Source organism: Rhinopithecus roxellana, chromosome 13 (genome assembly GCF_007565055.1).
Source record: "Rhinopithecus roxellana isolate Shanxi Qingling chromosome 13, ASM756505v1, whole genome shotgun sequence".
NCBI classification, from domain to species: domain Eukaryota; kingdom Metazoa; phylum Chordata; class Mammalia; order Primates; family Cercopithecidae; genus Rhinopithecus; species Rhinopithecus roxellana.
Window position 1 is genome coordinate 55,612,045 of NC_044561.1, and position 23,900 is coordinate 55,635,944.

The 23,900-nt window shown below is 38.0% G+C and overlaps 1 protein-coding gene across 1 annotated transcript in view; it reads right to left on the reverse strand.

The window, feature by feature from the left end:
* Positions 1-10,464, reverse strand: part of DSCAM (DS cell adhesion molecule) — a 350,956-nt gene extending 340,492 nt beyond the window's left edge. The window contains 1 exon segment of the mRNA XM_030915322.1: positions 10,260-10,464. Coding sequence (XP_030771182.1) covers positions 10,260-10,464 — 205 coding nt within the window.
* Positions 10,465-23,900: the final 13,436 nt, after the last annotated feature.

The window sequence follows — 23,900 nt, forward strand, 5'->3', positions numbered from 1 at the left end:
ATTCTGCTTAAAGGTGACTTAGCTGAGAGGGGTGTTTTTATGCATTTTTCCTTTGCTTCTTTACATCACCTGGAATGTGGATATAAAGGCAGGAGCTGCAGCACTCACTTTGGACTTTGAAATCATATTGAGAATGGAATCTCACATGAGGATAATGGATCACAAAGATAAAAGCCTGGTCCCTGGTGACACTGGAGCTGGCAAACCAGCTTCTGGACTTATATACAAGAGAGTAAACTTCTGTTTTAATAAACAATAACATCAAAAAATCATTTATTAATAGAAAGACTTCTTTAAGAGGCTGTGATTCCGTAGTCAGCCACTGGGGGCAGTCAGCAGGCACTGTTGAAAATAGAAAAAAAGCATTTACCTGAAACGTCCTGGCTTTCTATTTCTTTTGTAATCATCAGAGATAAAACTTCATTATGAACTTGCTGCTCTTTTAACTTCACTGGTGTCTTATGAGAACAATGTGACAGTGATATGATGAGGGAACCTAAATACTCTTTTAAAGAATACCTGATGAGCTTCCAGGACTCCTCTAATTCTTCATTAACTGAAGAATTCTATATTCCAGAATTATACTCATTCACATGCATGACTATGGGGCTCCAGAAGGCGAGAGAGATATAAAAGTTTCACAATACCTAAGTACAGAACCTGTGCCAGCAAAAACTTCACGGCTTCATTTACCTGCTTCTAAAGGAAATTACAAACGGACTTTGAAAAGTATTGGTTTGAAGATCAAGTTATGTTCTTAGAGACTGAATAATTAAGAAGACAGGCCTAACCAATGATGTCTCACTGATCTCTAGCATCTTCTAGCATCAATGAAGCATCTAGAAAAATGGTTAGCTGTCTGCATCCATGTTACTGGAAGTATCATCACCTGCACACCCAATGGGTTCCGTGAACGAGAAGACACAAAGATGTGCCTAAAGCCAACTCTAGAAATGGTCTTGGACATCCTCAATCGCATGTGATTTATTACCTCCTACTACACTAACTTGCAGGCCATACAAACACCATCGCAATATTGTTTAGTAAGTAGAAATCATATCCAAGATAATATGTATTACTTGGGGTAAGCTTCTCTATTATTCTGAACTCTGTCTTCATTTATTTAAGAAATGTGAGCATATAATGATAGCTCTCATTCTTCAGTAATAAAGATTTTAGTTACACTAGAGTGGAATATTGAAGATATTACAAAGTACTATGAAAAAACAGTTGCGAAATCTGTCATTTTATTTAGAATAGGAAGTAGAAGTAGAGTTGGAGAAGGTGGCACAAAGATGTCACCCCTTTGGCAGCGGTGGCTGACCATAAACACCACAGTGCGCACCTCTGACTTTCTTTGCAGAACAATCCCACAATCTCTGAAAACGAAATGCACCAACTTCTAATGCTATTCATAAAAAATCAACTCTCAATGACTGCACTTAAAAAGTTTTATTCTAACTGAAACTATTGGCAGAAATTTCTCAAATATGCTTAAGATAGTGCTATGTAATTCTAATGACATTTTGTAAAAATGGCTGAGACAACTGGATATCCACAAGGAAAATAAATTAGAACCATGCCTCACACTACCTACAAAAATTAACTCAAAATGGATTATTGATCTAAATATTACAGCTAAAACTATAAAAGCTTTTAGAAGAAAACATAGGGAAAATATCTTCATGACCTTGAGAAGTTCTTAGGCATAACACTAAAAAAACAAGCAACAACAGAAAAAATCAACATACTAAACTTCTTCAAAATTAAAAAAACTGGCCCATCACGGTGACTCATGCCTATAATTCCAGCACTTTGGGAGGCCGAGGTGGGCAGATCACATGAGATGAAGACTTCAAGATGAGCCTGGTCAACATGGTGAAATCCTGTCTCTACTAAAAATACAAAAATTAGCCAGGTGTGGTGGCATGCACCTGTAGTCCCAGCTACAGACAGAGGCAGGATAATAGCTTGAACCCAGAAGGCGGAGGTTGCAGTAAGCCAAGATCGTATCACTGCATTCCAGCCTTGGCAACAAAGCAAGACTCCATCTCAAAAAATAAAAATAAAAAAATAAAAAAATTAAGAACTGTAGCATTTTCAAAGGCATCAGTAAGTGAAAAAAATTTGAAAATCATATTTCTAATCAAGAACTCAAATCCAAAAAACTATCAAAAATGCTTACATCTCTATAATGAGAAGAAACAGCCCAAACAAAATGGGCAAAATCATTGATATTTTACATCACCAAAGAAGATATACAAATAACTAACCAGTACACAAAAAGATGCTCAATATCACTAGGTATTACGGTAATATGAATTAAAATCACAGTGAGACATGACTTCACACCCACTAGGATGACTGCAATAAAATCACAAACAATGCTGGTGAAGACGTAGGGACCTGGAATCTTCACACATTGTTGGTGGAAGGTAAATATAGACTTACATATGCACACATATAGATTTCACATAAAAATGGCTGCTGGAGTGCCAGCCTTCACATCCACATCACAGGTGGTATAAAGAAGGAAAGCAAAAATGCGTAAGAATGCCCCCTCAGTGAAGTCACTTTTAAGCAGGATTTCCTACAAAGCCACACATTTTTCTCCTCTTACATCACATTGGCTAGAGTTTATTTTTTCCCCAGGTGTATTGTGATATACTTGCCAAATAAAAGCAGCCAAAACAGGTTGGCATTTTCTTAAAATGTTTAAACTTCAATTTGCCATGAGGCCCCAACTTCTAGGTACCTACCCTAAATGAATGAAAACATGTTCACTCAAAGACTTGGTACGAATGTCCATAGGAGGATTATTCATCATCAAAGAGTGGAAACAACCCAAATGTCCATAATTTAGTGAACTGATAATCAAATGGAGTATTTACAGATGATCACATGCTCTTCGGCAACAAGAAAGAGTGAATGACTAACACATTACAACATGGGTGCTACATGAAAGAAGGCAGACACAAAATCCACATCCTGTATCATTCCATTTACGTGAAATATCCAGAAAATGCAACTCTACAGAGACAGACAATAGATTAGTGGTTGTCTGGGACTGGGGATGGACATTGAAATTGGTTTCAAATGGGTAGGAGGAATCCTTTGGGTGGTGAAAATATTCTAAAATTAGATTGGTGCAGTTGTGGCACAACTCTGTGCATTTACTAAAATTATTGAATGAACTGGAGTTTACATTAAAGTAAATTGCATCTCAATAAAACTGTTTTATGAAACTGGAATGAGGTATTTCTTTTTTAATTTCAACTTTTATTTTAGATACAGGTGGTATATGTGTAGATTTGTTACTTGGGAATATTATGTGATGCTGAGGTTTGGAGTAGAGATCCTATTCCTCAGATAGTGAGCATGGTACTTGATAGGTAGCTTTTTAACCCAAACTCCCTGCCCTCCACAGTCTACTATCCACAGTGTCTACTGTTCCCATATTTGTGTCCACGTGTGGCCAATATTTAGCTCTCACTTGTAAGTGAGAACATGAGGTACTTGGTTTCCTATTCCTATGTTAATTTACTAAGAATTATGGCCTCCAGCTCCATCCTCATTGCTGCAAAGAACAAGATTTCACTCTTTTTTATGGCTTTCCAGCATACCACGGTTTCTATGTACCACATCTTATTTATCCAGTCTACCATTGAAGGACACCTGGGCTGATTTCACATCTTTATTATTGTGAATAGCCCAGTGATGAACATACAAGCGCATATGTCATTTTGGAAGAGTGATTTATTTTCTTTTGGATATATTACTCTGTAATGGGATTGCTGGGTCAAACGGTAGCTCTATTTTAAGTTCTTTGAGGAATCTCCAGTCTGCTTTCCATAACGGCAGGACTAAGTTACATTGCCACCAGTAGTGTATAAGGGTTCCCTTTTCTCTGCACCCTCACCAGCATCCGATGTTTTATATTTTAAGTGCATGATTGAAGCAATGCTTGAGACAGGCTCTTGTGGGGATATTTGGTCATATGTCAAATCTGAAAAACCAAACAGCACTGTCTTTCCTTTTCATCCCCTTCAGCATTTTTTTTTGTCTTTGTCTCAGTCTTCAAACTTTTTAATATATATTTACAAAAATTATTTTTATCCCAAACATTTGAAAACTTACACAAAACTAGACAAAAATAATATGATGCATCCCATATATTGATCATATTAATGGCTCCGGCACCAAAACTTTTCTATCCTTCATCATGTTTATTTCTTGATAGTTTTACTTTGTTTTTGGTGGTAAAGAATATGCAACAAAAGGGAAGTTATAGGCTGGGTGCAGTGGCTCACGCCTGTAATCCCATTACTTTGGGAGGCCGAGACAGGTGGATCACGAGGTCAGGAGATCGAGACTATCCTGGCCAACATGGTGAATCCCTGTCTCTACCAAAACACAAAAAATTAGCCGGTCGTGGTGGTGCATGCCTATAGTTCCAGCTACTCAGGAGGCTGAGGCAGGGGAATTGCTTGAACCCAGGAGGCAGAGATCGCATTGAGCCAAGGTCGTGTCACTGCACTCCAGCATGGCAACAGAGCGAGACTCCACCTCAAAACAAAAACAACAACAAAAAAGGGAAGCTATGTCATTTTATCATTACATCACTAGCATGCTTCTCTAATAAAAATAGAGTTTTGTTACATAACCACAGTCAGTATTACACAATATCAAGTATTATACACTGCAAATTCATTTTTCCTCATCAGCTCAAAAGTGGTTAGCTTTTAAACAATTGAATTAATTAAATCAAGATCCTTCTCCTATTCACATGCAGTTGTTACATCTCTTGAGTCTTTCTTAATGCAGAGCCAGCCCTCCTCCTTTCTCCCATGTATTTGACTTGACTTCCTAAAGAAACCAGGTAGTTACCATGCTGAATTTGCTTGTCCATGACATCATTTAACTTGTGCCGTTATTGCCATAGGCATTTTTCTTATGAACTGGAATTTATTTCAGTGGGTTGGTTAGATAAGTGTTCAATCTCTTTCTCTTTGAGAGGGGTGCTGTGCACTTCACATTGCATCCACATAACGTGTGGTTTTCCCGTTCTTAGTGACACTCAATTGATCAGTGAGGTCAGATGTTAAAATTTATCTGAGTTCTTTTATTAAGGTTGAAAATGGAATTTTCTAATTTTGTCATTTCTGTCGCATTCGGTAGACACAATTATTCTGCAAAATGAACTTTCTCTTCTGAACTAAGGTTACCTGGTTATCTAAAAATACACTAGCTATAGGAAAGACAGAATACGTTTAGTTGTCGTTAATCACCTGTTATCAGAATGAAGAGTTAGTGCCCTGGTTACTACTATGTAGACCAATGAGATTCTTATTTCTTTCTTTATATGAAATATATATTCATGTGTTTACATTGAAGTATATATGCACATATATGTGCATATATATATATAAATATATAATTGTAATGAACTCAAAGGTTTTCACAATATTTAATGGTTATCAATCATGTGCAAGCATCACTGCTGAAACTCAGTTCATTCCCTTTGGCTGATGAGAGCCCCTTTATATTGGCTCCTGTGTCATTTTGACAAGACCCCATTCATGTTTCAGACTCAGCTCATACATTTCCTGCCTCAGACCCATTATCAGCCACTCCTCCAAGAAGCCATGGCCCCTTTTAGTGGTGAATTATATTTAAAAGAATCTACAATCTAGGTGTTGCTATTGTTTGCTCATCACTTCTGGTACTTTTCAGTGGAAAGACTGAAAATTCATACTTTTTTTTGAAGTGTATACCAATAGTTTTCTGTGTTCTTTTTTTTTGAGATGAGGTTCACTCTTGTCACCAGATTGGAGTGCAATGGCGCCATCTCGGCTTGCTGCCACCTCCGCCTCCTGAGTTCAAGTGATTCTCCCGCCTCAGCCTCCTGAGTAGCTGGGATTACAGGTGCCCACCACCATACCCCGGTAATTTTTGTATTTTTAGTAGAGATGGGGTTTCATCATGTTGGCCAGGCTGGTCTTGAACTCCTGACCTCAAGTGATCCGCCTGCCTCGGTCTCCCAAAGTGCTGGGATAGGTGTGAGCCACCGTGCCCGGCCAACATATACCAATAGCTTCTATTGGAATTTGACATTTCAAGGATTTTATGCATTTTTAAAATTTTTCATACTTTTCTTTTTCTCTTATACTGAAAATAAAAATAACAAAAACATAACCACTTTTCACTTATCCCACTATATATGTTACTATAAATATAAATGAATATATATAATACAAAATATATAAACAAATACATATATTGTGATGACTAATATTGAGTGTCAACTTAATTGGATTGAATGATGTAAAGTATTGATCCTGGGTGTGTCTGTGAGGGGGTCGCCAAAGGAGATTAACATTTGAGTCAGTGGGCTGGGAGATGCAGACCCACCCTCAATCTCGGTGGGCACCATGTAATCAACTGCCAGTACAGCCAGGATAAAAGCAGGCAGAGGAACATGGAAAGACTAGACTGGCTTAGTCCTCCAGCCTACATCTTTCTCCCACGCTGGATGCTTCCTGCCCTTGAGCATCAGACTCCGAGTTCCTCAGCTTTTAGATGCTTGGACCTTGGACCACAGACTGAAGGGTGCACTGTTGGGTTCCCTACTTTTAAGGTTTTGGGAATTAGACTGATTTTCTTCCTCCTCAGCTTGCAGACAGCCTATTGTGGGACTTAGCTTATGATCACATGAATCAATACTCCTTAATAAACTCCACTTTATGTATACATCTATCCTATTAATTCTGTTCCCCTAAAGAGCCCTAATACATATATAGAAACTAAACTCCAATTTTTACCTTCCAGACACTACTAACCTTTCAGAAGAGTTGCTCATCTTCTCAAAGTTTCAGCAATCTCCTCTAAAATTGTCCCTACTGAAAAGGCAGTCCTCAACACCAAACTCACTTCTTGTGGCTGATTTCCCGTGGAATTTGGTCCTATATGTTTTCACACTAGCTCCTAACAACCACAAGCAGATGTTTTTACACATTTAACAAGTCTTTCCAGTTGTCCTCAGAGAAAGAATGACTTCTCCAAATAACTAGTCCTAGTACAGAAATCAAGACCATTTGAAAAAATATTAGGTCAGTTTGTCTATTGATCTTTTTAAAGAAAAAAACTTTTTTTTTTTTATTTTTTTTTAATTTCATTCGTCTCTTTATATTTTCCCTTAGAAGTAACTTGAACTTATTTCCTGGATGTTTAAAAGATATTTTTCTTGATCTCTACAGCTCACAAATTTTATTAGACTATGTTGCATGTTGACCATTCTGGGTCCATTTTTCCAGGTATAGTTGTGCCATTTTAATACTTAGTCATTATGTATTCTTTTTAATGACAGAACTTTTTTTTGAATTAGTGTTTCATTATTAATACTTATTCTGATCAATTGCTTGGCTTTCTTTTTAAGAGAATTTAGTTATACGTATGTTTCATCACCTTTGTCAGACATCTATACATTTTTATCTCTATTTGTCTTATTCCTTAATATTTTTGATTTCCCATATTGTGCTTTCTGTTGTTTATCCTCTGATGTGTCCCTTCTAATTTCATTTTAATTTTAGAACTCTTCATTTTTCTAACTTTTTCCAAAATTTGCCACTTATTGTTTCACAGATTTGTGTTGTTTCATCATTTTACTTCTGATTTATACCTGCTCTTTCAAAGCTTTTATCATTTCAAACAAAAAATATACTTTTTATACGATTTCTGTCAGTATTTTCTGTAGTTACTTCTAACCAAAACTTTTTTTGTTGTCAATTTTCATTCTTTTTCTTGTGATAAAGTTTTGTTGGGTTACATCTTTTTCCTTTTTGCTTCATTTTACAATAAGATAGAGATTCTTAGTTAATTAGGAGAAGGTTCCTACAGGAGAGGATGGAGTGAGTGTGTTTTTCCCGTCTTCTCCCTTGATGTTACCTTCAAGGACTCAACATTTAGCCCATCTCTCAGAGCTATATGGGATTGAGCTGCATGGGCTTCCGCTTTTAGCCATGTGTTTCCTAGAACACTCTGTTTTTCACATTCTAAGGCCGTGCATGTTGTATTTTCTTTTGCAGTATTTCATAGGATGGAATTCTCTAGGGTCTCCCCTGGTTCCTGAGACTTCTCTGTTACTCTTTGTATTCTACTCTGGCTCAGTTTGATTTCTAAATCCAGTCATTCCCCCGAGAGTGAGTCTCTGTTCTTCTGAAAGGAGTACTTACTGAGTACTTCTGCTATCTTCAAGGACATAGACCACCACTGGCCTGTGCAATCATTACCAGCTACTCTCATGGCCTTGTGACTCATCTCCAACCCAGACTTCATGCAGTTCTGTCCCAGTGTTGTGAGAACCCTGAGATACAAAGAATTCTCCTCTGCTTTTGGAGATGGGGACCTGTTGGTTATTTGCAGTTTTCTGACACTACCATAATCCCAACAGGCTGACCTGTTCCACTGCCTTCCACTTGTGCTGCTGGTCCTGTTGTTGCAAGTAATCCAGTTGTGTTGAAGGTGCCATCCACGTACTTTTTTCTTTGTCATCCTATTTTATCTCTGTTGGTTTCAGGAGGAGTTTGGGGTCAAACCCCAACATGTTTCCACCATGACCCAAACTCCAGATGTACATTTTTAAGCATATTTAAATCTAATTTAAAATAAAATTCATTTCTCTTTTCCTTCAAAGCTTGGCACATTAGAAATGCATTCAGTATTGAGTGTCTACATTCTCATCTTTTAGCATTAACAAATTTCTCTCTCAATTGCTTTATTAACATTTCAATGACAAAAAATATTGAATTATTTTCCACATATGGTAGACTCTCATATGAGCCTTTTGGTGGCATGTGACTCTGTGGACCCCTCCCCTCTCCTGGCACCTATCACCTCCCTGTCTTCACCTACACCATTAGCCCCGAATGTTCAGTCTTATTCCTTGGCTACTATTCTGCAGGTGTCTTAGTGTATGATATTCCCTGGCTGGATTATACACTGTTGCTCTCACTTTTCCAAAGCTCACTAGATAATCCTGGGACTCCCATGGTGGCCAAATGCTCGTGACTGCTTCTGTCCATTTCTGAAACATTAGTGAATCCCTCCAAAACAGAAAATGAACAAACACTGTGGGATTAAGAAAAGTAAACTTGCCTTTCCAACCCTAAGAAGTACATTTAAAAATCAACACTTTATGATTCAGCATGGAGATAAAAAAGGTCACCTGAAACAGAAAAATGGGCTCTTAGACCATCACCATGTATGTCATCTTTTGGAGGGAGAAATGCTTATTTACTTATTTTGCTAATCCCAAATTAATTGTATCCCAGGATCCCCTCCTACCTCAAATCCTTCCCCTTTCTTTTCTGAACATGCCATTAGAAAGTTTCTCTTTAATGTAAACAGGACGTTTTCTAGGATTATCAGAATAAGTAGAATATTGTGCTCTCCTTAAAGCTATCATGGACTAAGATGATCGTTATTATTCATTTTCTAATTCATTTTCCCCCCAAAGACATAATAATCATAAAAGCAAGGGAGAAAATAACCATTGACTTGAAAAAGAACAGGTAAAAGTACTTGCAAGTTCAAAGGAAAACTAATTTAATTCTGACTTGTATTTGTGCTGGACCTTGAAAACTATTGGCTATTTTGAAGATGTAAGTGATGAAGAGAAAAATCGCAACAGGACATTATCAAGGACAAAAAGTGGGTGCTCAGGCAGTGATGTTTTAAATTATCCCAATGTTCAACAAGTTCCCTTCACTTCTTCCCATAAAGCATTATTACAAATAAGGTACTTCTTAAATATTGATAGCAAGCAACCTTTGGTCACTTCCATCTCACTATTACAATCTTACAGGATATTTACCACAGGGAGCAATTTTATATTCTTCAGCCACAAAGGCAAAGGTTGGGTATTTTGTATTTGATTTTCTAATCAAATCAAACGCAATTTGACTGCATTTGAGATGGATATTTGAGATGGAGATGGATCTTTCACTCCTAAAGTGCTCCCTGAAATGCTAACATGTCATCACGTGAATGGGTCAATTACTGGTTTGACAAATGTGAAATCTGTATTTCTATGAAATTGTATTCATATTCATTTAAAAGAGTTTTAAAATTGCTAAACTATTTTGGAAAAGGAATTGAAGGCTCCATTTTAATGGCAACACTCCACAATTTTGATTGAGTCATCTGAGGATACTAACAAAGAAACAGCAGACATGGCAGACAGAGTCTTGATGAGTTTTTACCTGATACAAAAAGTCTGGCGCTGTTGCTCTGCCTCGTCTCTCCGGTGTATCGATGCCGCGTGATGCAGCGGTAGTTATACAATCCATCTTCATTCTGTACATCTTTAATATACAAGGCTCCCGTGGATGTGATGAGAAATCTAGATCCTGAAATACAGGAAAACAATGGCTTGGTTAAAATACAATGAAAGCAACCCAACCACATAGAAAAAGTCCTTAACCAGTTTTTTTTTCCACCTGAAGAAACTTCATGAAAAGGCTAAAAATGGGTGTGTGTGTGTGTGTGTGTGTGTGTGTGTGTCAAAAATGGGTCCAAGCTGTGTTAACTTTTTGACTAGCCTACATTAAGGGTTTTTAGTACTTATGCTATACAATATATACTTAACAAATCTAACCTCAAACTTTTTTTTAGGTCATGCATTTATCTTACAGCAATGAAGTTGTCATATAATTGGTATATAGCAAACATAGATTATTTTCTTGGATCATTGCATTTCTCTTAGCATGTTACAAATTAAGGGAGTATTAACTTTTTGTTGCACATTTCTAGCTTATGAAAGTATAAACTTTTGTCTCAGTTTAAAATATTTCAATAAAAGCACAAAAATATCAGACTACAAAGTAATAAAATATTCTACAAAATTTCCCCAAAAAGGCTGTCTTATTTCCTCCCAATAATAACCAATATTTATCACTATATTCTACTACACACATCAATTCTTCCCAGATTCAGTGTTTTAGAATACTGTTATTTCTTAATCACTAACTTTTAAAGGAACTATTCAAATCATTGACAATAACAATTTTTACCTCAAGAAAAAAAATTCATGATCAGTCATTCCCCATTATGTCAGCACAAAACAGTGTCCTATCTGTAACCTGTGATTTTTACCTGTAAAGCTTCAGTTGTATAGAAAGGGCCAACATTAAGATCAAATATCAGTGTTAGTCTAAGAAAGGCAAACATGTTTTTTTCCTTTGAAAATGTAACTTTTAAATGTATTTTTCACTGTTCAATTTTAATTGGGTGATAAAACAAGTTGGAGCATAAAAGTAGGGCTGAGAGTGTCTCACTGCACCTTTGTGGTGGGTAACTCAGTACACCTGCCACCGTTAGACTCTTCTATGGGCTGTTTCTGCATGTGATGTGATTCCACTGGAAAGAATGTGATTTTTCTCTTTGAAAAAAGACTAAAAGGCCAAAGAATCAGGTTTTATTGCTTGTTTTTCTCAGGTTCGATTGAAACGTCCTTTAGTTTATTTCAGTCAGAATTTCCAGGAGTCTTAGATTCATTGCTTTTGAGTTTTACATATTTAAATTGTAAACATAATTTCTTGGTCATTTTCTGCAATAACTACACATCATGCATAGGTCAGTTGCTCTGATAAATTAATTTTTTTTTTTTTTTTTTTTTGAGACACGGTCTGCCTGTATTATCCAGGCTGTAGTGTGTACTGGTGTCATCTCAGCTCACTGCAACCTTCACCTCCTGAGCTCAAGCAATCCTTCCACCTCAGCCTCCCGAGTAGCTGGAACTATGGGAGTGGACCATCACACCTGGCTAATTTTGTATTTTTTTATAGAGACGAGATCTCACCATAGTGCCCAGGCCGGTCTTGAACTCATGAACTCAAGTGATCCACCTGTCTCAGCCTCCCAAAGTGCTAGGGAGTGTAATTCCTCCCAAAGTGGGATTACAGGCATGAACCACCATTCCCAGCCCAAAAATGATTTATGAAATCTCATGAGTTAGGAGTAATTACAAAGAACACAGATGTGAAAAAGATCATAAAATAATAGAGCAAATACTGACCTTGTATAAGCTTTTCAAAGGAGCACAAATTAATTATTAAAGCTAGTATAACATATATTTAAACTAATATCTACATTAACTTTCAAAACAATTCCAGTTAGATATTTAGTCTAAAATATGCCATAAATAATGCTAGCTATTAGAGAAGCTGAAAAATCTCCTAATGCTGTATATTCCAGATAATTTTTCTTTATCACTCCCCAAAATGAAAGCAACTAAAAATACCTTTTACCACTTGTCATATGTCATCACACTCCAGCCTTTCTTATGATACACGTTGTATATAATGGAAACATTATTTCTCTTTCAATATATTTTGCATACTTATATAATGCTTTAATAATCAGTTCCTTTAAAGTACAGTTTGATAGACAGAAAGGAAACTCAAAAAAAGATGATGTATGTAATTCCTGTCACCTTCTTAGCATGGAGTATTTTCATTAGAATTGACAGGCCATGAGTGGTGGCAAAATGTCAGTGGAAAGGATTTTGCATGCCATTTTCCAGAAAGGTTGAGAAATGCACACAGATAGCAGCAGCCTGCACTATTACTGATTCCAGAGAGGGCTCTATTCTCTAGGAACATTTTGTTCTTGCAATATCTAACATTATTTTTTTGTTTACTCACTTGTGTTAAATAAGGCTTTAGGGCATACCATTTCAGAGGAACTTGAACCTTTGATTGTCTTAAGCATTTTCTGAGATGTTTACAACAATGAAGGAGTTGACATTGACTGAGTTTCTGTACGTAAACCCATTTATGCCTAGCATTTCATTATTGGAACGCTAAGCATGTGGCAGTTATTTATCTCCTATTGCTCAAGGTCATGGCCAAGGCCTGATTGCAAAAATTCAAAAAATTGCAACCTCAGGCATAAATGGGTTAATTTGACCTCCTCTGCCTAGTCCTTCATTTCTCAATTTATGTCATCTTGAAATTGATCAACATTTTAAAACCTAAAATAAGGTTAAAGAGTAGGATCTTGCCGGGCGCGGTGGCTCAAGCCTGTAATCCCAGCACTTTGGGAGGCCAAGACAGGCGGATCACGAGGTCAGCAGATCGAGACCATCCTGGCTAACACGGTGAAACCCCGTCTCTACTAAAAAATACAAAAAACTAGCCGGGCGAGGTGGCGGATGCCTGTAGTCCCAGCTACTCGGGAGGCTGAGGCAGGAGAATGGCGTGAACCCGGGAGGCGGAGCTTGCAGTGAGTCGAGATCGCGCCACTGTACCCCAGCCTGGGCGACAGAGCAAGACTCCGCCTCAAAAAAAAAAAAAAAAAAAAAAAAAAGAGTAGGATCTTTTAATTATGAGAGGAACAGGTAAGTCCAGGGTCCTTGGGTACAGTCTCAACTTGGGAGTACTGTGGAACTATTAAGGGACAACAAGGGCACAGCTATGTCATTAGAGCACCAAATATGTCAGCTCTGTGGCAACAACGAATCATTTTAACTGCTCTCTATCTTGCCCCTGTACCCCACTAGACACCTTATGCCACCAAAGGTTTCCATGTCATATGGAATAAATGATTTGTTCATGTCTTTCAATGGGATTAATGAATGTGCTTCTGCTAAAATAGGTAAATGTTTAAATACAATTTATTGGCATAAAAAAGTGCAAACACACAATTCTGTCTGGTTCTCTCTCTCTGTGTGTCTTTCTCTATCACACATACTCAAGCACACACACACCCTTGACTACTCAGAACTGTCTTGTAACATACAACTGTGCAAAGCAAAAATTTTATGAGTAACTTTATTTTCCTTGGAATACTATTAGCATTTAACTGGACACATTTCTAAAACATAGTTCATACTTTTGTCATGTTAAACACACTGCAATTCAGAGCCAACTGAACAGTGAATGATTTTTGGATTTTGAGTCATCATTTTGGACATCGATTACTGAGCCATGCTGCTCAGTTACTAATATCTCAGAAGCTATCCGGCATCTCAAGATGCATGGAATGGTCCCAGACTGCCAGATGTTCAAGTCTCTGAGCTTGTCTTTAATAGCTTTTCTGCTTCCTCCTTTACCATGCAGCTGTTACATGTTACTTCCTTTTGTTATCAGTATCTTTGTCAATGCACAATGTGATGCATTCAGTATGCTGAGTTAGAAAACAGACATACCAAAGCTGTTAGGACTTTGTATAAACTAAGAGTAAATAGGTTATGAGCAAGTCAAAGAGTGGTCTTCCAATGTCAGTTAACATGAGCTTGCATGTTAGTGCCACTAAAATAAATCCACCACATGGTGCCAGTTCAGTCCGCCTGGTTAAGATTAGCATAGGGTCCAGTGGGATATTTCTATGTAGGGACACAAAACTACCAAAGAAAATGGGGCATTAGCCCAATGGGAAAATGTCGCGGAAACCCTCAGGGTTGGAGTTCTATGGCCACGTTCTTCCCATTGTCATAGTGCTGGGCCATGAAAAATACCCAGAGCGCAATGGGTTCTGAAGCTCTGGCACGATACCATTTTGGGTTTTCTATACGATTGCTTCAAAGGCAGATATTAAAATAGCAGCAGTTCTAGAAATCTATTTTGCTGAACTATGGGTTGTTAAAGCAGAAGGCCAGATCTTTAAGATCTGAGCTGCAGAAAGCAGGCATGCATGATCTCCAGAAAGATGCACATCAGAGTTGATTCTAGAAACTAGCATGTGTTATAAGTGGGCAGGAAACAGAGCCAAGCGATGCACCCATTCATTGGGCCAGCACTGTCCTAGGCTCTAAAAATGCAAAAAGGAGAGAGACAGCCCCTATCTCTAGGGAGCTTGTAACCTAAACAGATTTGAGCCTTTGGGTTTAGGAGCATTCCAAGAAGTTGAGGAAAAAGGATAGAAGGGAAGAACCTGGAGAGCAGTCAGGGAAGAGGCATTGTCTTTGTCTCACCAGGATGAAGGGGCTACTGATACCCAAGGAGTAAAACTGGTATTTATCCCCATACCTGCTTTTATCCTTGTGTGTTATTCAAATACAAATAATTAACTTTATATGTTAAAGTCTTCTTCATTAATGTGCTTATTCAATCTACTCAACTAACTTTTTCTTCGTTCTTATAAAAAATCAAAAGATCTTTCCCTGGTTTCAGGTGCAATAAGCTCATCCACTTTGAGAGATTTCTCAGTGTGGAAGAAAAAACCTGGGCTTTGGAAGCCAGTGGATCTGAACTACAAAACGGTCATTGTCCCTTTCCAGCTGTGTGGCCTCAGTCTAGTCATTCAACTCTAAACTTTGCTTTCTTCATCTAGAAAAAAGAGAGATGATGAGTAATCTCTGTTCTGCTGTTGAAGATCAAATTAAAATGCATTTATGTCATCTAGCAGAGTCACGCATCCATTGCACAGCAGAGTGACTAAGCTCAATAATAATGTATTCTGTATTTCAAAATAGCTCAGAGAGTAAATTTCAAGTGTCTCATCACAAAAAAGGGATAAGCAAGGTGGTAGATATGTTCATCATCTTTATGTAATCATTTCATACTGTGTATATACATAGGTGTGCATATATAGATACATACAAAATCAACACATTGTACCCAATAAAAGTATATAACTTTCCAATTGAAAAAATATTAATAATAAATAAAAATTAAAATGGTATCTATCCTAGTAAATGCCATGTTTGTTATTCTGCTGCTCTGGCCAATCCACAGGTATATAAAATGTAGCCTGTGTGAGCCAGACAGGGAAGATCCCACTGACATAAGCATAGCAGGGCCCCCTCTCAATTGTTTGTTTGCTTACTTATGAAAGGCAATCTCATATATTAAAGAAACAATCTGAGTGGTAATGACATAGATGAACTTTACATCACAATTCTGCCATTTGGAGCTATGTCACCACAGGCAAAATATTTACCGAACCTCTGAGCCAATGTCACATGACAGTGCATTGGTAAACAGAAAGATACACTGAATCCATGGAGTATTTTTGTATATCCCAGTGAAAGTCTTGGGGAAAGGAGGATCACAGACATCTGCCATGAACTGAATGTTTGCATCTGCACAAAATTTATATGACGAATTCTTAATCCCCAATATGACAGTATTTGGAAATAAAGCTTTTGGGAAGTAATTAGGTATAGATGTGATTATAAGGGTATGACCAGACCTCACTTTCTCTCTCCGCCCTGTGGGATCAGTGAGAAGGTGGCTGTCTGCAATCCAGGAAGGGAGCCCTCATCAGGCACCAAATCTGCCAATACCTTGACTTGGACTTTCCAGCCTCCAGAACAGTGAGAGATAAATTTTTGTGGTTTAAGCCACCCAGTCCATGATATTTGTTACAGCAGCCCAAGCTGACCAAGATATTGTCTCCAGAAGTCTTTTCCACAGTAGAAATGGATATTCACAGAAACTTAGGGACTTTCCCCCAAATCATTATCATGTTACTTGAAAAATTCTCCCTGGCATATCTGTTAGTATCTGAACATAAAAAAAAAAAAAATCCTGAAGTTCTCAAAATTAATCATTCTTGTCCATCGTATTTTATCTAACAGGAAGGCCTTCTGCCTCTACCTCCAAAATATATCCTGAATCCATCCACTTTCCTCCCTCAAAACTGTACCACACACATCTAAGGATTGTAGCTTGCAAACTCTCTGTGTCCACTTCTGCTTCTCTACAATGTATTCTCTACTCAACATCCACGAGCATTTAGCAATATACCTCATTTAGTGCCTTGATGGAATCCCACTAGACCTAACCACTTACGATGGTCTATGATGGTTTGGGCTTTGACCATATCTCCAAAAGCTTCCCTTCTATGCTGTCCTTCTTTTAATTGCTCTGACTGGAGGCTCTGAGCCCAGATCTCTCCCTGGCTGCATCCTTCTTGTCATCCTGGCCTCAGTTTTTAAGTCAAATTTCCAGCAAAGTCAGTCCACATGATCATGCTCACTCATGATCAGAGACTTGGTTTTATTATACCTATATCTCATACATGTGCAAGAGATTGGTTTAACATTTCCCTCCTTCATCTAGAAGAGCAAGAACTCAATTTGTCTTGTTCAACATTTCATCTCCATTACATAGAACAGGACTTGGCTATGATATCCTAAAATATTTGTTGAATGCATGGGCTGATTACATAGTCTATTATTGCTTGTATTCAAAACATCCTTTCCTAGGTCTCAGTAAAAAGAAAGCTAAATAGCTTTTTTTAGATTTCAGCACATTTCCTCATGTAGACTACATAAAAAGAGTTTGTTCCCCTCCAGAGATGAATATATTCTTATATGAAAATGAGCATATTTTAAGATTGTGATGAATTATTCTTTCATTATGTTCCCTGGCTTTTTACTATGTGGCTAAGCTGTTAGATCTTCAATAAAGGCAATACTATTTGGGGGAAGATTTTAAAAGCATATGTCATTTTTCACTTAGTGAAACATATCTTAGAGCTCTTGTTTGTTTTGTTTTTCCTATTGCAATCTATGTGAATTGAGTTAATAGCAATTAAAAGAACAGATGGCTCTGCTAATAAGAAGCCAAATGGTAGCATGACCATGATGAAACTTTTATTAGCTGTGCCAGCCGTCTCCAACTGACGGCCACACTGTGTCATGAAACTGAGCTTTCTCCAAAGCCATTTCAGTAACAGTTTCTGAAATATTAGAGGAACATAAGAATTAAATCTACATTCTAAGTGTATAGCGTTAGAAACGACATGAGCCTCTTAGCATTAACTAAAATGGAAGTGTTTGAAATAGAAGATATACATAAATATCTATATATATATATCATATATCTTACAAATAGATATATAAATATCTATATATCATATATCTTATAAAAAGATATATAAATATCTATATATATCATATATATCTTATAAATAGATATATATAAATATATATAAAGGAGTAGATGCAGGCATGAACGAGCTACAGATATTTCCTGAGCAACTGAGTTGCCTGACAAAAATATGCACATGTTGAAAGTTGCATATAAGAGAAAAGAAGAGCCCCCTAAAGAGAAGACATCTAACCTGATGTTATGAGCTGCATTTCCCCCTTCCTCAAAAATTTATGTTAATGTCCTAACCTTCAGTACCTCGAGATGTGACTTTATTTGGAAACAGGGTCGGTCACTGCAGATGTAATATGTTAGGATGAACTCATACTTGGATAGTGTATGCCCCTAATCCAACGTGACCAGTGTCCTTATAAAAAGGGGACATTTAGATAGAGGCATGGATGTTAACATGAATCCTAATCAGAGCCAACAGGTTCTAGGTAGAGGCCATCACTGCTTTCGCCATTATTTATGTTATGACATATTTAGTTCTTAAAATGACCCCAAGAGGAAGATACTGTTATTTCCATTTCTCAGATGAGAAAATTGAGAAACAGAGAAGTTCAGGGACTTGCCCCAGTTTATACAACTAGAAGTATCTGTGCCAGGATAGTGCCCTGGCACGCTGGCTCATGCCCTCATGCAAATCGCTCCCCTTGGTTTGCATCGTGACACAAGTGTGAGCTGGCAAGGTATGGGCAAGCAGAGGTACAAGCAGAGTGGGGCAGAAGCCATGAGCATGTAAAGATATTTAACCCAAACATTCAACAGAGCTCGGGTGAGCAGAAGAAGATGCAAGGTATTAAGTCTGAGGGACCTATGGGGTTGGGGTGGCATTGGTAGAGCAAAGGATTTGGGGTAGGGGAGATTCTGTTTCAGAAAAGATAAGCGCTCAGCTGTGAGCATGCTGAGTCAGGTAAAATCAGTGACTAAAGTCAAGCTGGAGACAGGGCATTGGAGACCACACTTTGCTTGTTGAGGAGGAGCCCTTCATGAGAACTGAAGTTTAGTAACTCCCCAGGAAGAGGAGTAAAGGAAGAAGGCCAAGAAAAGACCCAGGAAAGGACTGAGAGGAGGCTTGGAGGACCCAAGCCAGCATGGTGCTAAGAAAGCCAGGCAGGAGAGGACTTTTAAAGGATGGTGCAAACGGTCTCAGCTCTGTGCCTTCCTATTGCCATAGCCTTGAGTACATATATAACCTGTACAAAGGGGCAATATTGCCTTTTTGGGAAAATCATGATATTAAATAAGAACATCCGTGTAAGTTCCTGACAGAGAAAAGCGCTTTAGAATAGCTCTAATCTGCAATAAAATATGATAAAATATTCTTGCTGAACCAATAAAAATATTAAATGTCTAAGAGTTGGAAATGCACAAAATTGAGTTAAAGAACACTCCACGTCACTACCAAATGACATAATAGAAGACCTGGATAAATTAAGAGGCATATCCAATTCTAGGATTAGACAACTCGATATTGCAAAAATGTCAGCTTTTCACAAGTTAAATAAATTACATTTTAATTAATTGCAGAACAAAATTTACTTAGAACTTGACCAAATCAATGTAAATTAAAATGAGAGATTCTTTTCATCCAGGAGATTAGAACAACAACAAAAAAAAGTTTGAAAATAAGTGGTCTTGACAAAGGGTGTGGGAAATAAAAACCTCTACAGGTGGGCATGTAAATTGGTGAAGCCTTTCGATTTTTGAAAGGCAACTTGCCAGTATATTTCAAGTGTGAGACTTGCATACTTTTCAATCCATCTTGCAACGTCAAAGACTATCCTGTGGAAAAATTCAGATGTGCACTTTGATGTTCACCCCAAAATGCACTGACACATAATTTAACAATGAAAAATTATACATAAACCTGAATGCCAATCAAGAGATAAATAAGTAAATAAATTAGGTTACATCAATACTCTGCAGTTACTTAATAGACAGCAAGGTATATGTACACATATCCTGCAGAAAAATATCCATTAGATAGTCTAAAGTGGTTACAGAACAATCTGTAATGTTATGTACCAAAGGCAGTGGTATATGAATAAATTTGTATATGCAAATGAACAGAGAGGGCTGGATCAGCAAATATCTGCCCAAATGTTAACTGGAGTTTTCTCTGAAATCATGAGTGGATTACAGGAAAGGGAGGGGAAATTATGTTTCATTTCACACTGTCATGTATTTGAGTATCTTAAAAGAAGACTCTATTAATGTGCTTCTTGGGTAGTTAAAATTTATTTTGGAAAAAGATGTCAGTGGGTGGTGAGCATATGGACACAGTAGACGTAAACCAAACCCATGTAACACATAACATAGAAGGAGATAAATTTAGGATGATATTGCTGTCGGGAGTAGACGCGTCAAAGAGGGCTTTTATTATGCTTGCTTTTCAAGCTGGTCGCTACCCAGACATGCCTAAAAGCAGAAGGGGAGTCTTTCAATGTTCACCCTGGTCTTTGTATTCCCTCCCCTCCAAACACCTCACACAAAAGTTGAAACTGCCATGTAGTTGATCAACAAAAGTTGAAACTGCCATGTAGTATCTCCCTGAACTTCTGTGATAATTCCCCATTTCACACATAATTGCATCAATCCAGTTGATAAGGGTGTCAGCACTGTCCCTTCAAAATGACAGTTTCCTCTCTGAAGACAAAAGGATCCTCTTGTTTGCCCCACTTACCTGCTGCCCCCAAAGGTTTGCACAGTGCTAAATTAAGTGATTCTTTAGAAGATATACGTACTTCGAGTTTTTTCTAAAAATAGAATCAGTAAAATAAGGGATCATATTGAGGGGGCAGAGCCCTTGCCATATCATTTTATTTAACCTTTGTTGGAGCCTATTATGTTTATGAGAGTATCATCAAGATATCCAAGAAATAATGAAGCCCCAGCATGGATCTTGAGCCGCCTGGAAGAAATCATTTGGCTAGAAATAACATCATCACATCGGGCATGAGGAATAAACTTACAACTCAGCTGGATCCAGTATATTTGGTGTATATATTTTAAATTCTCTCAAAGCAATTTCACTAAGACATTTCTTTTATGTAAATAAAATTCTCTCAGTGAAATTCTCCTGCAGTTAAATGAGGCTCAATTATACACTACTAATTTAAGCCTGCACACTGCATTCCAACTGTATACCTAATTACCCTATTTAGTTTGTTAATGATCAGATCTTTGTGCAGACATTCGAGTCTGTCATTAATCTTTGCTCTAGTTAGATTTCTAGTTGCTTAAAAGAATGAATCCTTAGAAAGAATATAATTGTATAATTCCTGTAAAAGTAAAGGGATTTTTTATGAAAGAACCAAAGAAGTTCATAAAACTTATATATTATATTTATTTATTTATATGATGAACAAGATGGTCTTGGCCACTGACATTTGAAAGCAAATATTTCAGTTGGGAACAGAGACAAAAAGAGTACACTGACAAAGAAAATAAGTCCACTCTCGTAAGTGCATTTATGTGAATTGTGAAACGGAAGCTGACGCTAGTAAAGAGCAGAGCTGTTTCGACGGTGGGGGATTGGAGTGGGGTGTGAATGTAAGGATTTCTGAGGAGGTTGCCCTTCAGCGGAAGGGAGGAAGATGAGAAGGCCTTATTCATGGATAAGTGGAGCTAAGACCAAGGTTAAAGGAAAAGTATATATGAGGTGGGAAAAACTGTGGCATATCCAAGAAACTGACACAAGATATAGTTTGAAAGTAGAATTGATAGGACATAGAACTGGCCTGAACGCCAGGATGAGGCAAAGGCGATGAGGACCAAGGTGGCTGCTAGGTCTCGGTGAGGAGCCCTGAACAGGTGAAGAGTCCTCCTGCCGGGAGTAAAAACCAGGGGGTGCAGCACTGGCTGTCCATGGCTGACCTATTTTGGATTTCGGGGAATTGAAAGTAGCCCCTTATAGAGATAAGGAAAGGGGAAGGAAGAGAATGCTACTGAATGTGCTCGTTGTATCAGGCGGACTCACATTTAGAAGAGGTACATCAGCGTTATTTCCTGTTCCCCAAGATTTCTGCATTTTGGGGCTGGAAGGGAGTGTGTATTTCAGGTTGATCATCTGTCCCAGTTGTGGCTGCACAATACAGTGCTGATTAAAAGGCAATACGTGCAAGAAGGAAAAAATAAGTGAAGGAAGGCCAGAGCACGGCGCTTCAACCCACAATGACTGCGGACCTGGTCTGTGTTAGCAACCCAAAAGGAATTTAAGACACTGGGCTTATTGGCAAAACACATTGAAAATTAACTGTAAAGTCTGTTTACCTGATACAGATGACACAGGATTATGGGAAAGAATCTGGAGAAACAGGAACCATAAAGAATGAAAATAGACACTATGTTGTGGCCACTTAATATTATGGGACAATGGTTTTTCACACTTTGGGTTCACATATTAATAGGTTGTGAAATCAGTTTCATGGATTGTAACTTTATTTTTTTAAAAAATGAAATAGAGCATAGAATGTATCAGTATGTATCAGTGATGATATTCTGCAGTTTTGTTTCAGTACACCTGTGTGTACATAAGATTATGTGTGTGTTTGTATATTTATGTGTGTGCATTACTGAGTTCTAAGATAAAATGTCTTTTTACTATGCATTTCTTACTGAGAATCAGAGCAAAAAATGTTTGAAGAGCCTTTCTCGACATCTCAGAGATGGAATTGTTATTTTTCTGACTAGGCTTCCGTTTCAAAGCAAGGCTAATCGTCTTTAAGCTTCAGCTGGTATACCTGGGATTCTTCAAGTTCTCTCTTTTTTTTTTTTTTTTTTGAGACGGAGTCTCGCTCTGTCGCCCACGCTGGAGTGCAGTGGCCGGATCTCAGATCACTGCAAGCTCCGCCTCCCAGGTTTACACGATTCTCCTGCCTCAGCCTTCCGAGTAGCTGGGACTACAGGCGCTCGCCACCTTGCCCAGCTAGTTTTTTGTATTTTTTAGTAGAGACAGGGTTTCACCGGGTGAGTCAGGATGGTCTTGATCTCCTGACCTGGTGATCCGCCCGTCTCGGTCTCCCAAAGTGCTGGGATTACAGGCTTGAGCCACCGCGCCCGGCCTTAAAGTTCCCTCTTTAAACATTTCTGCATTTTAAATTAAAGGTGTCTGCATTAGTAAGTCCCCTAGTTCTTATTCCTGGCAGGGGGACTCTTCATCTGCTCAGGGCTCCTCACCAAGACCTAGCAGCCACCTTGGTCCTCATGGCCTTTGCCTCATCCTGGCGTTCAGGCCAATTCTACGTCCTATCAATTCTATTTTCAAAATATATATTGTATCATTTCCTTGGACATGCCGCAATTTTTCCCACCTCAAATACATGCTTCAAGACTAACAAGTCTATAAGGTCACAGGCTTGGTTGCATTTATAATGGGAATAGCAGAGAAAGCAGTTTCTTTTTTTAAAATGCAACATCGTTTGAAGGTTTTGGATTATGTTTGTTTCCCGATGACATGCGATGTCAAGGGAAACTGCAATGAGTTTACTGAGCCGTCCATACAAATATACATGCAAATATATGTACATGCAAATATACATGCAAATATATGTACCTACGAGAACATCCAAGGGTAGAAACTATGTCAGATGTGGTCCCCCATGCCACTCCCACTCCACAGCCTTTTGGTTTTAAATAGTCTGACCCCATGAGAATCTCTGAGGCTGGCTTCCATGTCACAGAGTCTTGCACTGTGAGAGTAACTCAATTCCCTAAATGACTTTCCCAGATTTAGCTTATCACAAACTCCATTGCCTTGCAATATCCTTTGTAACAAAATGGTATTAATAAAATCATAGAGCAACTGACCACCATATGCAGACCTAGTAATGGAATTAAAGGTATCTAAAAAGCTAATTCCTAATGAGAAGGAAAGGAAACATACCATAAAGTAAAAGTGCAAACAACTGCAGAACACAGGTAAACACTGTCAGTTGGATATTCGTAAGCGCTGATGTAAATAGAGATAGAAAATGATACATCTGGCCGGGCAGGCGGTTCACGCCTGTAATCCCAGCA